General features: G+C 52.2%; 1 protein-coding gene across 1 annotated transcript; it reads left to right on the top strand.

Moving 5' to 3' along the window:
- The first annotated feature begins 9,716 nt into the window (after positions 1-9,716).
- Positions 9,717-11,790, top strand: DLX2 (distal-less homeobox 2). Its single transcript, XM_040229352.1, has 3 exons — positions 9,717-10,107; positions 10,609-10,793; positions 11,302-11,790. Exons 1-3 carry the CDS (start codon positions 9,717-9,719, stop codon positions 11,710-11,712), a joined length of 987 nt encoding a protein of 328 aa, XP_040085286.1. The 3' UTR covers positions 11,713-11,790.
- The last annotated feature ends 2,111 nt before the right edge of the window (positions 11,791-13,901 follow it).

The raw sequence follows: 13,901 nt of genomic DNA, 5'->3' as shown, positions 1-13,901 counted from the left end.
TTGCCCTCCTTCTACAACACTTTTCACTTGAAATGTTTGATGTATTTTAAGATACAAATCCTCAAAATATCCCAGTGAGGAAATGGAGTCCCTAGGCTTTGGAAATAAACCAACTCACAAGCAGAATGAGGTCATGGAGACCGTTGGTGCAGGGTTTGCTTGAAACTACTGAGTCTGGGGGTAGATTATGACACAGCAATAGGTAACTGATAGAGATACCTCAAACTTATTATGTTTAAAACTAAACTCAGAGCTGATAATTATGCAATGTGATAGAGTGCTAATGATCACTACAATGACAATCAAGTATTTTTTCCCCTGTAATTTAGTTGCTAAACTAAGTGGACAGAGAGAAAATGTTAGAAATGAGTGAATTCCAGAAATATTTAGGAAGTAGAATTAATGGAATTTGGTGAGGTCAAAGATGAGAAACTAGATTCATACTGTGCTAGGGAGAATATGAAATGGTTTAGCCACTCTGCTCAACAATTCAGCAGTGTATTAATTTGTAGGGCTACCACAACCAAGAACCAGAGATTGGTTATGTATCCAGTCTTTGTTGGATATGTTATTTGCAGATATTTTATATATATATATTTATATATATATATATTTATATATATAATATATAATTTATATATTTTTTAATTGGAGGATAATTACTTTACAATATGTGGTGGGGTTTGCCATGCATCAACAATGAATGTGTTTCCTATTTTAAGTTATTTTATTATCAGTACCTCTTGCCCTTGTACTGCCTTTATTTTGGCCCATCCCATTAGCTTAGACAGATCACTGCCTAACTGTGGTGAAGGGACTTGCATAACTCGATGAAGCTATGACCCATGTAGCTATGTAGCCATGCTGTGGTGTTGTGTATGACCCAAGACAGATGGGTCATAGCAGGGAGCTCTGACAAAATGGGATTCACTGGAGGAGGAAATGGCAAAGCGTCTCAGTATACTTGTTGTGAGACCTCAGGAATTGTATACGAGGACAAAAAGATACGACACTGAAAGATGAGTCCCCCAAGTATGAAGGTGTCCAATATGCTACTGGGGAAGAGCGGAGGAGAACTACTAATAGCCTCAGAAAGAATGAAGCGGCTGGGCCAAAGTGGAAACGATGCTCAGCTGTGGATGTGTCTGGTGATGAAAGTAAAATCTGATGTTGCAAAGAACAGTTTTGCACAAGAACCTGGAATCTTAGGTCCATGAATCAAAGTAAACTGGATGTGGTCAAGCAGGAGGTGGTAAGAATAAACATCGACATCTTAGGAATCAGTAAATTAAATGGACCAGAATGGGCGAATTTAATTCAGATGACCATTATATCTACTACCATGGGCAAGAATCCCATAGATGAAATGGAATAGCCCTCATAATCAACAAAAAGAGTCCGAAAGGCAAGTACTCTGCACAACCTCAAAAATGACAGAAAGATCTCAGTTCATTTCCAAGGCAAGCCATTCAACATCACAGTAATCCAAGTCTATATCTCTACCATCTATGCCAAAGGCGCTGAAGTTGATCAGTTCTACAAAGACCTAGGAGACCTCCTAGAACTAACACCAAAAAAAAAAAAAAGATGTTCTATTCATCGCTGGGTATTGGAATGCGAAAGTAGGAAGCCAAGAGATACCTGGAGTAACAGGCAAATTTGGCCTTGGAGACAAAATGAAGCAGGGCAAAAGGCTAACTGAATTCTGCCAAGAGAATGCAATACTGTGGATCCAAAATAGAATGCAATAGGAAGTGGGCTTATTGCCTCATGACAACTCCTAAGAGTAATAAGCATGTGCCGAAAGCAAGACCGCCAATGACATGAAGAGGAGGGCCACACATAGCAGGGTGACAAAACTTCTGCAACCTGTCACCTTTAAAAAGAAACACCTATGATTTAGACTTAGACTTGCCAGAACCTCAACAACGATCATCTTAAGACTTAAGTTCCTAATGAGAACAACGAGCTGCGCTGACCTATTTCTATTCATGGACTGAATACACCTTGGAATCAAATGGTTTGAGTTCCACACTTAGCTTCTAATACCACCTCTACCTTTCACAGATAAAATACGTTCTGAGTTTTTGTTTTTGTTTTTTTCTTTCTGTAACTTGCTGACAAAGTCATCATATCCTGACTCCAAGGTCATATTAGTTACTGTAGTTAGGCTGCTATAAATATATTTTTTAAATCCCAAAAGTCAGTAGCTTAAAATATGAGAAGTTTATTTCTTGGCCAGGTAACCATTCAAGGCAAGTATTGAAGATTCCTTAGGAGAGATTCCTCTGAGTGATTACTCTAGGGCCATGTCATCTGCATCGTTGATGCTGGTTCCAACCAGTAGAAGAGGAGCAGGGCGGAGTCTCAACTCTGTCTTCAATGTCGCATCCTAGGAGGGGCACGAGTGACTCTGGTCCGACGATTGCCTAGAATTGAATTACATCTTTAATCTAACTGCAAGGGTCATGTGGAAATGGTGGTCTAGCTGTGTTCCCCAAAAAAATCAGATTTGGGAGACAAAATTTGGTCTATTCCACAATTTTCCATCACTATCCCAAATGATGAGGTTTTATTCTGATTAAACACTAAATTGAGGCACAGCGTAGTTAAGTAATTTTCCCAAGGTCACACGACTAGCAAATGGCCAAGTTAGAAACTGAGCCCAGGAGACTTTCCTAGTGGTCCAGTGGCTGAGATTCTGAGGTCCCAATGCAAGGGACCTGAATCCTATCCCTGGTCAGGGAACTAGATCCCATATGCCACAACTAAGACCCAGAGCAGCCAAATAAAGAAAAAAATTTTTTAAAAAGAAAGAAAGATAGGCTGGGGATATGGTCTTTAAAAAAAGGAAAGAAAGAAATGGAGCCCAGAGTCTATACTTTAAACCACTCCAATACATTTCTAATACAGTTTGCTTCTCTTACAGATTACTTTGTAATTTTTTAAACAACGTTTCCTCTTATTTCACAAGGATGCAAGGAGCTGGGCATAGCTATAGAGGGCTTCTTATGAACAAACTGCAAGGCTCCTCTTCATCCCCTTCTTTAGTTTCAAAGAGGTGTAGAAGCAGCTTGGGTATGCCACACATGGAAAGTACTTAAGGCTCTGCACGGTTGGGTTCTGCCCAGGGGACTGAATAAGGGTAGTGCAATGCCACATGGGTTAGGAACAGCCTTCAGAGCCTCTCCTAAATTCGGTGCTGCAGGCTGCCCTGCACTCCTGACCGCTCCTTAAGACACATGGGCCACGCACTCCGGATTGGGAGGCGCATGCCTATGTCCCCAGACTGCTCTGGTCCACTGGAGTCAGCAGGCCTCCTCTGCTCTCAGCCCTCTGCCTGGAGAAGGAGTCCTTATGCACTGGAGAAGAAAACCGGGCAACACCCTTGCCTTGGCTTCTTAGAACCTGCAGTGCCTAGACCAGAGAATGCCCAGTTCTTCAGATGCATGGGCAGCAGACAGGAAAACACGTATTATTCCCAGGCAATAATCCTAGGAGGAAGGTACTGGGGGTTTTGTTTGCTTTTGTTTTTTATTTAAGTATAGTTGACTTACAATATTATATCAGTTTCAGGTTTACAACAAATGACTCAGCATTTTTATAGATTATATTCCCTATATACTTATTATAAAATATTGGCTGTATTCCCTGTGCTATACATTATATCCTTGTAACTTATTTTATACCTCTTCACCATCTTCACCTGCTTTGCCCCTCACCCTCGGAAGGTATTATTATTACTCGCATTCTACAGATGCAAACAGTGAAGCACAGAAACATGAAGTCCTTGACCCAAGGTCACACAGTAACAGCTGCGGTTCAGCCCAACAAAGTCTGGCTCCAGAGACGAGGAGTCTGCAAGCACATCCTCTTTGCATCCGCAGGAGGCGGCACATCTTTTAGTGTGCGATGAGCGGTGGGCGTGGGCGGGGGTGGAGAAAAAGGAATCCGAGTACCCAAAAGGATACTTTAAGTTTCAAAGGTCCTTTCCAAGTTGTTTTCCTGTTTGGTGCTGGTGGGGGAAGAAGGGGACGCCTTAACCACTGAATAGACAATAAAGTGAATCGAACCTGAATTAAAGTCTAAGGCAGTAAGGCAGAAGGCGAAATTGGCTCTGAAAGTTTCGGAAGCAAGCTATAACTGACAACCCCCGCATGAGCTTCGGGGGAGGGGGGGTGACTGTCGAGTTTGGGCGCGCGCATAGGGAGGGGTTCACTTTCGCCCCTCTTATGGGAAGAGTTGCCCTTTCAACCAGACAGGCAGCAGCCAGCCGTGGCTGGGCACCACAGAGGGCAAGAAAGTTCTAGAATGAAAGTAGCTCTCCCCGGCCAGCCCCGCATGCAGCCCGCGAGCGCCCGCACCTGAGCTCTCCCGGCTCTAACATTCCCTAAGGCGTCCGCGGTACCGAGCCCCGGGCAGACAGCAGGGCATGTCAGAGACTGTTTTCCTTTCAGCTTCAAGAATAAACCTTGTTGACGGCCATCTGTTTGCACAGCTCTTACCATGCCACGTGGCTGCAGCAGAAAGTGAAGGTCCCAGTGTTCTGAGCTGGGGATCGGAGTTGGCGAGGGGGGTGGGGATGAGGGGGCAACTTACTCCATCAGCGCGCATGGCCAGCCTGCCGGGCCTGAGATCTGAAGCTTGTAGCCGCGGAAGGAGGAGGCGTCCCTCTCGCCCACTGACATTTGCCCGCCTTGCCGAGTGTCCGCCCCTGGCAGCGCCTCCGAGCCCGGGGAACCCTTCGCCCATTGTGGGCGCCGTGGTCGGGTCAGGAAACCCCGCTTTCTCTCTCTTTGCTTTAACCGCGGACTAGGCGATAAAGCGACAGGGGCTTGGATCTGGTTCAGAAAGACCTAGAAGGTAGTCCGGGAAATTGGTCTGAAAGTTCTAGAAAGAAGCACGCTGAACTGAGCACCCAGCGCCAGGACGCAGCGGGGCGCGGCCGTGGACGCCGAGCGTCCGCTCACCCTCGCCAGGCCCTCCGGGTTTACCCACTAGAGCAGGGGGCTCAGGTTTGCAAACTCGGCGGGGACAGAACGCGGGTCGAGGAGCTGGGGCTCGCGGGCGAGGCGGCAGGGTGCGCCCGCCTTCCCCTCGCGCCCCCTACAGGGACCCTCGAGTGTGTTCCGGGTGTCTCCCTAGTCCGCTGGGGCCCCTCCGGGCAGGGCCGGCGCAGGCTAGTCTCCCGGAGAAGCTCCGTCCAGTCCACCCCTGGCGCCGCTGCCTCGGAGCCCCTGCCCGGGACCCCCAGGCCTGAAACTCGCCCTCGGGTGACAGCGGCCTCGCCTCTGTGGCCCGGACCTGCAGTTCCCGATGCCGCTACGTTTCCTGAAGCCAAAAAAAAAGGGGGGGAGGGGGGAGTCTCTCTAAGCCTTGGTTTCCGCGATGTGGATAATTGTGTCCCGACCACATCAGACGGTTCCCAGGGCTCAGTCCTTGGCAGAACTCCGGGCGATCCTGAAACGCTCAAGAAATAAATGCTGGCCGTCACTATTAGTCATAACAATACGTGGTTTTTTTCCCACGAGACTGTAAGGTACCGGGAGACAGGCACCCCCAGTAGCGGGCAAGGTACCCGGCATGGTAGGCGGTCAGCGGCACTGGCTGTCTGAGACACTCAAGCTCATGGGGAAGGCCGGGGGAGGAGAGATGAGGCGAGGGGCCGCCAAAGGTGCGGAAACGCCCGAGTCTGTGAGTCAAGACTGAAGAGGTGAGGTGAGGATGCGGCTGGGGGCTGCCAGGGCTGCACAGGGCAGGCGACCCTAAGGCCATCTACTCTCTGCACGGACCCTGGGCCCCAGGCACAGTCCCCGAAGAATTTTCCAGAGGGTTTTTTCCTTCCAGTCAGAGTGTGTCTACTATGTCCTCTCCTCGAGTCCACGCAAGGGAGACGAAAAGTGTGTGGGATTCAAGAACATTGATCCCTGCTGCCTACAGACCAGAGGGGCTGGGAGGGGCTGGCCACACCACGAGTCCCTCGAGGCCTCTTTACGGGCTGGGGGCGGGGGTGGTGGTGGAACCAGGTTGAGGACACTTTTCTCAGCGAAAAGACTGAGCGAGAGTTGGGCCCCAGAAGATGCCACGGCCAGTGCACGGCCAGGCTGCTCCTGGAAAGATGGAGATGAGAGGTTCCCATAAACCACAAACCAAGCGAAGGCACCCCACTCCAGTGCTCTTGCCTGGAAAATCCCATGGACGGAGGAGCCTGGTGGGCTGCAGTCCATGGGGTCACACAGAGTCGGACACGACTGAAGTGACTTAGCAGCAGCAGCAGCATAAACCAAACCCTCTCCCGAGGTCTGTGACTTCTAGAATGAATTCCCAAAAGACCTGAAATTGCAAGACCGTAGAGGTAATACCTGGGGGACAAAAACACGAAAGAACGCCTCTCGGACCAATGGCCCGTAAATCCGTGTCCCTGGGACCCTCGAAGGCAGAGTGGGGACAGAGGGCAGTCTAGCAGCAGCGCGTGTGACCCCGAGCGAAGTAGGTGAATGGGAATGAGACTGTCTGGCTGTGCGGGCGCCCACCCTCTGCCGGCAGGGGGCATCCTCTCCCCCAGGACACCGCTCGGAGTTGGCTTTCTGTGTAATGGAGGACGCCCAGTGGTCCCGCAGACGCGATGCGCCGAGCCAGAGGACGCCCTGGACTCCTGACCCAGGCCAGCGGTGGGGCAGGAACTGAAAGCTAGGCGCAACGGACCTGTTCAAAGAGCCGCTCGCTGTCTTCCGGAGATCGGCAGCTGTTCAAACGAGGCTTACAGTAAATACCCTGCGGTTTACACTATGGCAACAGAGAAAGGAAGTCGTTTCTACCCTGGAGCCTCAGTGTTCCTGTGTACAATGGGAACGATGATTTTGTCCTTGTCTGCAAGGGTTGTCACAAGGCTCCCAAGGAAGGAGACGGTGAGACTTCTCGACCAGCTAAAGTGCCGTGGGCACACCCTGGTGAGCCTGGAATCCAAAGCAGGAAGGTCTCCGCGATGGTGTGGAACATACAAGACGAGAGCACAGACACTGAGCCCCCTCCTTCCCCCATCCTTCTCTAGAAAACCAAAAGCAGAAAACGGGAAGGAGGGTGCCTTGAGGTGGAGGAGGAATTTTGGCCGCAAGAAGACATGTCTAATTACCCCAAACTCGGTCTGAGCCCCGCTAAACTCCTCTCCAATCATTATGGAGAGAGGCATGCCCCTACCCTGAACTGCTGAAGAGACTCAGTTCTCTACGGTACTGCCTCCTTGACTTTAGACCAAAGGGAGGAAATCATCTGGATATGGTGAGGCAGCGATCAGATAATTTAGGTAGACCCAGATTTGTGCCTGGATTATCAGAATTAACATCTCAGGTCTTTACTTGATTCTCCAGATGCAGTTTTAAATTCTGCGTCACTCTCCCTCTCTCTCTTTGCTCATTGCCTCTGGTCTTTTCTCCCCCACACACATGTCCCTTGTTTTCCAGTTAAAGGGGGACTGGGGTCATATTTCCTTCCAGGAAGATGTCATTTTCCAGATCTCAGCTGACCTAGACTTCATGCCATTAATGCAGGTTCTCACGGTTAATAAAATTCAACACACTTGCCACCATGAAAAAGTCTGGTGGGAACAAAGGAACAGAGAGAGTCAAGACTATGGAAATTGGATCTTTTATGTTTCATTTTCAATAGGAAAACAACTTTCTACCTTAGGTCAAAACAGCTACCACTGTGATGACAGAAAGATTCGTCATGTGGTGTGAAGACACCAAAAAGCAATCTTCATTACTTATCAAGAGGTTAAGTTTGTGACTGGAGCCCCCAAAGCAGCAAGCTGCACCCCAGTGCTGAGCCCCACCTCCCAAGGCTTTCTAAACCTGCTCATCCTTCTCCATCTAGGGGCCTTTTGTAACCAAAAGGACGACTGGGAATTAAATCCAGGCAGATTTGAAGGCGGATTACCTTCCTCACTATTCCGCGGAGAGTGAGCTCTGTGGATGCTGGAGTTTTAATTACACACTTGCTTTTTCTGAGCAAGAAAACCAAAGATATTTTTCAAAGTATCAACTTGTTTTCCATTAGGCAGTTGTTGTAACAAGTTCTTTCAGCGACCTGTTATGTCTTTAGGACGGGGTGCTTCAGATGGCACGCACTAGCACAATCTTGTGGCTTTTAATTACTATTTTGTTCTTTTGGGGGGTTTCAGAGGCTGGCGCCTCGGCGTCATTAAACTGTCTACTGGGTCCACCGCAATCACGAACACCTCCACCAGGTGGCGCCACAAGGCAGGAACTGCGGAGTCCAGTACAGGCGAGCGTCCCTCAACAGCGGGCCATGGTTCCAACTGCGAGGAAACAGATACAGAAGTCGCTACCAGATTGAAAAGAAAAATAAATTGCAGCGATAGGGTCAAATAGGATCCTGAGATGAAAATAACTTTAAAAACATGAGATACATGAGATAAAACTTTTCTATTTGCTTCTGTAAGTTTACCAAGATTTGTAATATCAAGACAACACTCTCACCAAAGTATTATCCCATTTCTTTTTTCGTAAAAATATGAAATTTAGAGTTAAAGTGAACTTGAAAGGCCATGTGATCAGTCTGGTCTAGCTTTCCAACCTAGAGAGGAAACCACCGGGATCATGTTCTGGTTGTCAATTAGGCATCAAATATACGTAATTACTCAGAGTCTCAAAGTATAAAGGGAAAATGGTTTCAAATATATCATTAGCAATAATATCTTTGAATTTATATAGCTCTTCTCTCAAGGAACAAAGAAAAGAGTTTAAATATCACCATATTAATTGTTTTAATATCCCTCTGGGTTGGTTAGGAAGCAGGTATTATGGTTAATTTAAATCAGTTGGCTATGTCAAGTGTCTAGGGGCTGACAACCGCAAATGTCAGACCTTTCCAGGAAGAGCGGAGCTGGAACTGGCCGCGGTCTCGGGATCGCTTTATTTCGATTAATATCTGAATGCTGACCTCGGACATGAAAGTAGGAATCATTGGCACTGGTCGACACTTGTACACAGAATGGGATGGAAGACCCCATTTCTTCTTCCTCAGAGGCGAAATGATCGTCTCCGTCTTCATGCCTTCTGTTCTCCTGCCATCGGCCACCTTGACTGCCCACCGTCCCCCGCCCTCCAGCCTCTCGGCTCACATTAGGCAGTAGCCTGTCTGCACCCACGACCGCAGCAGCCGCAGCGCCCGCCCCATGACACCGCCCCCCACCCCTCACCTCCCGCCCCGGTCCGGCGTTCCAGGGCGCCAGGAGCCGTGTGGCCGGGAGCCTCGGATTGGCCGTTGCTAGGTGACGTCGCCTGAGCTCACGTGATGAGTGTTAAATGCCCACCCTGCAGGAGCCCGCCCTACAGACAATCGTAAAACCGCTCAGGACTGCTCACCTGCTCCCACCTCCTCCCGGAGCCCAGGCCAGGCTCCGCCACCCCTGCCCCCTCCGCTTTCCGCCCCCCGCCCGAGCCCGCGCTGGGCAAGGAGCCGAGCAGCCCGAGAGGCGGAGAGAGGATGCGGCCGGCGGCAGCCGTCCCGAGCAGTGCACGGTGATCGCCTCCCTCGGAGGAGGAGTTGCCTAGACCGTTGCTACATTTCTTGTTTTCCTCCCCCTCCCCCTCTGTAATTACATTGGCTGCTGGAGGGGACAGGGAGAGACGGAGGAGGCGCCTCGCTACCCCCCTCGCGCCCGCCACCCCTGCTCTTTCCCGTCCCGGGCCAGGATGACTGGAGTCTTTGACAGTCTGGTGGCTGATATGCACTCGACCCAGATCACGGCCTCCAGCACGTACCACCAGCACCAGCAGCCCCCGAGCGGCGGCGGCGCTGGCCCCGGCGGCAGCAACGGCAGCAGCCTCCACAAGCCTCAGGAGTCGCCCACTCTCCCGGTGTCCACAGCTACCGACAGCAGCTACTACACCAACCAGCAACACCCGACGGGCGGCGGCGGCGGCGGCTCGCCCTACGCGCACATGGGTTCCTACCAATACCACGCCAGCGGCCTCAGCAACGTCCCGTATTCAGCCAAGAGCGGCTACGATCTGGGATACACCGCCGCCTACACCTCTTACGCGCCCTACGGGACCAGTTCGTCCCCGGCCAACAACGAACCTGGTATGCTTAAAGTTGGCATCACGGGTGCCAAATCGGGTCTAGTTACTGGGAGGTGGGGGGCGGATAAAAATGTTTGGGGCGGGATCTATCTGGAGCCCTGGCCTTTCACATTGCTTGCTCCCTGCTCGCCTCGCGCCCTTTACCCTCCTAAATCTTCAATCGGCCGAGGGTCACCGGATATCCCTCAGGTGGTGGGACCTCAGGTGGTGGCACCAGGCGGCCTCGTCAGCCGAGGTACATGCCTCACGGTAGCCTCATTTCCCTACCTCCTGCTGCTCCTCTCTCCAAGGTTTGCGCCGGTCTTCCCCTTCCCAGGAGGGACCAGCTCCCGAGTTCGTTGGCGGCATGGGTCGGCGCGTTGCAAAGTTGCGCCAGAGCGCAAAGCAGAGTCTCCAATAACCCGCCTCCCGGCTTAGGCAAAGTTCCACTTTACCCTCCCTGCGGGCGGGCACTCGTGGGCTCCCACAGTTGCGTGTTTCTCACGATTCCATTTCATTGCAGAGAAGGAAGACCTCGAGCCTGAAATCCGGATAGTAAACGGGAAGCCAAAGAAAGTCCGGAAACCTCGAACCATCTACTCCAGTTTCCAGCTGGCGGCTCTTCAGCGGCGTTTCCAAAAGACTCAATACCTGGCACTTCCCGAGCGAGCTGAGCTGGCGGCGTCTCTGGGCCTCACCCAGACTCAGGTGAGGGTTCACGGCCTGGGAGGCATGAGGAGGGCACTGGGATGGCCGGGAAGCAGGCAGATTGAGGACTGTGTTTTTCTTAAGTAATATTAAGGATTTCGAGGCCGCGCCTTGAACCTTTTATGCCCGAAGCTGACATCCCCCAGGTGATGTGATGGAAGGGAAGTGCCAGTGTGGGCAGAAATCCCGTGCCAAGTTGTCCTTCTGCGCACTGCCAATTAAGCGGGTACAACAGTTGGCCCTCCTGACCCCCTCCGCGGTCACCATCAGTCTCGGTGCACACACATCGGCTGTCTCGGCTTGTTGTTACTGTTTTTGTTCTGAGAATACCGCTCCTAGGAACAGACACAGCCTCCAAGGCCGCAGCACGTGATCCGGTTACCTGCCCAGGCTGACAACCCACCCCACTCCCACCCCGCGCCCCTTAGCGGCGGTCTTCCTAAGTTTCCTTCCTTCCCCTATCCCAGGCCGTTTCCTCCACTAATGCTCAGGTCCCTTTTCCACAAAGGTCAAAATCTGGTTCCAGAACCGCCGATCCAAGTTCAAGAAGATGTGGAAAAGCGGTGAGATCCCTTCGGAGCAGCACCCGGGGGCCAGCGCCTCGCCACCTTGTGCTTCGCCGCCGGCCTCGGCGCCGGCCTCCTGGGACTTCGGCGCGCCGCAGAGGATGGCGGGCGGCGGCGGCGGCCCGGGCAGCGGCGGCAGCGGGGCGGGCAGCTCCGGCTCCAGCCCAAGCAGCGCGGCCTCGGCGTTTCTGGGCAACTACCCGTGGTACCACCAGGCCTCCGGCTCCGCTTCGCACCTGCAGGCCGCCGCGCCGCTGCTGCACCCTTCGCAAACCCCGCAGCCGCACCACCACCATCATCACCACCACGGTGGCGGCGGGGGCGCCCCGGTGAGCGCCGGGACGATCTTCTAACCCCCGGAGACCGCGCCAGAGACTGAGAGTGCAGAGACCAGTTATCCTCACTGCTCGTCCCCAGAGCCAGAGGGTCCCTCCGTCCGGCCCGAGGATGCCACCCGCCGCTCGCGGAGGTGGCTGCCCGAGATGGCCTGCCCCCAGGCCCTGCTACCCTCGGGGACTGGAAGGCGTGTTCTCGCGCGCCGGACTCCTCTCCGAGAAACTCGGCATCCGCGGGAGAAACCCTGCCACGGCGGCCTTGCCGACCCGAGCCCCGCCTCAGACTAGCTTCCCCTCCCCTCCCCGCCCGGCGAGGCAGCCCGGCGCCGTTTTCGCCGCGGGCCGCGAGCTGAATCCCAGAGAGGGACGCCTCCCCCGCCCGAGAGGCTGCCCGGGCCCTCTGAGGCTCCTTTCTCCTCGCCCGCCCCCAGGCTCAGCTCCTGTCCTCTGGGGTTATTGACCTCCCGGGTCCTGCCTGCCTGCCCACCCCCCCCCCCACGCCCCCTTGACCCCGACGGCTCGCCGCTTTTTTTTCTGCCCGGCTGTTGCCAACACTTGGAGCCCGCGTCCCTCCCCCGATTTAGCTCTCCTCACCGGAACGCTCCCCTCCCTTCCTTAGCTCTCTCCTCATCCTTCACCAGTGGAGTTTTTTTATTTTTATTTTTTTAAAAGTTTAGGTGCCTTTGCGGATGACCTCATTTTGATGTTGGGGAAAAACGATTTTTTTAATATGTGGACACTGCAAAAAAAATGTGTTTAAATTATCTTTTTTAAAACTTATTCAGGATTATTAGCCTGGACTTGGACATAGCGTTTGTAAATAAACGTGTCTGTGCAGATTTTCCCACTGATTTATTTGTATAAACATACTCATCTTTTCAGACATTTTTTTGTAAACCCCCACTTGTGAAAACTGCGGTTTAGCAGTGACCTCAGCACCCCTCCGTTTTCTTTTTCCCTTGAAAGATTTTCTCAGTTTAAGCTACTGATTTGGATTTATCTTATTCCTAAAGTCTTTGTTCTTGAAATGAAAGGTATTTTGGGGTTATTTATTATGAAAACAACATGCTCTTAATGTTGATTTTACAATATGGAGAGATTATTTAAATAAATTATTGTTTTCATTGGATGTGTGCACTTTTTCCATGGTGTCACAACCTGCAAGCTCGACCTGCTGCCCAGGGGGGGACCTGGGTCTATCAAGAGTGACAGGCTGCGAGCTGCGGTGAGGTGCGGCGAGGCAAGGACAGGCGCACTCAGCGCAGAGCCGCCGCGAGGGTTCCCGCTCTGCCCGCATGCGAGTCCCGGCTCGAGGTTCGCCAGCGCTCGACGCGGTGAGTCACTCAGCGCCGGGTGGCTCCAGCCTCCACCCGCCCGGCCCCTCCGGCGCCGGCGCCAGCGCTACAGCCCCGCGTCCGGGCGGTCTCAGCCGCCCCCGCGCCCGCGGTGCTGGCTCAGCAGTACACTCAGGCCGCCGCCGCGGGGAACCTGCCGAAGCCGGGTCAGACCCCTGCCTCAGACCCTCCCCTCCGTTTGCCCTGCAGCTGTTCTGGGGCTGACCGAGTGGAGAACTCAGTGAGTCACCCAGGCTCTCAGGAGACTGGGGATGCGGGGCCCCCACGGGCACACAGGGCTGCACCAGCACACACGCAGTCACTGTGACCCTCACAAGCACATCCATACTATCACATACGAATCACACTGACACAAATTCATGCACGTTCCCACGGAGGCCGATGCAAATTGCTGCGGCATCGACACCATCCACAGATGCTCCACCTCACCATCTCGGAGGGGAAAGGTCCAAACGTGATTCAGCTCTGCTTTCTACCTTGGGTCCCACACAGCTAGGGTCCAGCTTTGGAAGTGACCCTAATTTCTGGCATTTCCTTCAAAGGCCTGGGGTAGGTGTGTAATGCAGACCTAAAAGTCTGCAGAACTAAAAGTTTGTTTTGTTTTTCCTTGAAAGCACTAAGGCCTACACTTGGAAACTTCTTGACTTCAATCACTGGGTGACTTTAGGCTACCCACTTAAACTTTCTGTGCTTTTTGCAGACCTATAAGATGGAATAGATAATAATAGCTATGTCAGAGTTGTGAGCATTTAACCAGGCAATAATGTAACCCAGTGTGTGGCACATGGTCAGTGCTCAATAAAATTTTGCTTAGCAGTATAGTAGTATATGGGCTTCCCAGGTGGCACCAGT

The sequence above is a fragment of the Oryx dammah genome, unplaced genomic scaffold (assembly GCF_014754425.2).
Source record: "Oryx dammah isolate SB20612 unplaced genomic scaffold, SCBI_Odam_1.1 HiC_scaffold_27, whole genome shotgun sequence".
Classification (NCBI taxonomy): Eukaryota; Metazoa; Chordata; class Mammalia; order Artiodactyla; family Bovidae; genus Oryx; species Oryx dammah.
The sequence above is the reverse complement of the archived record's forward strand: the minus strand, read 5'-3'. Positions and strand labels throughout refer to the sequence as shown.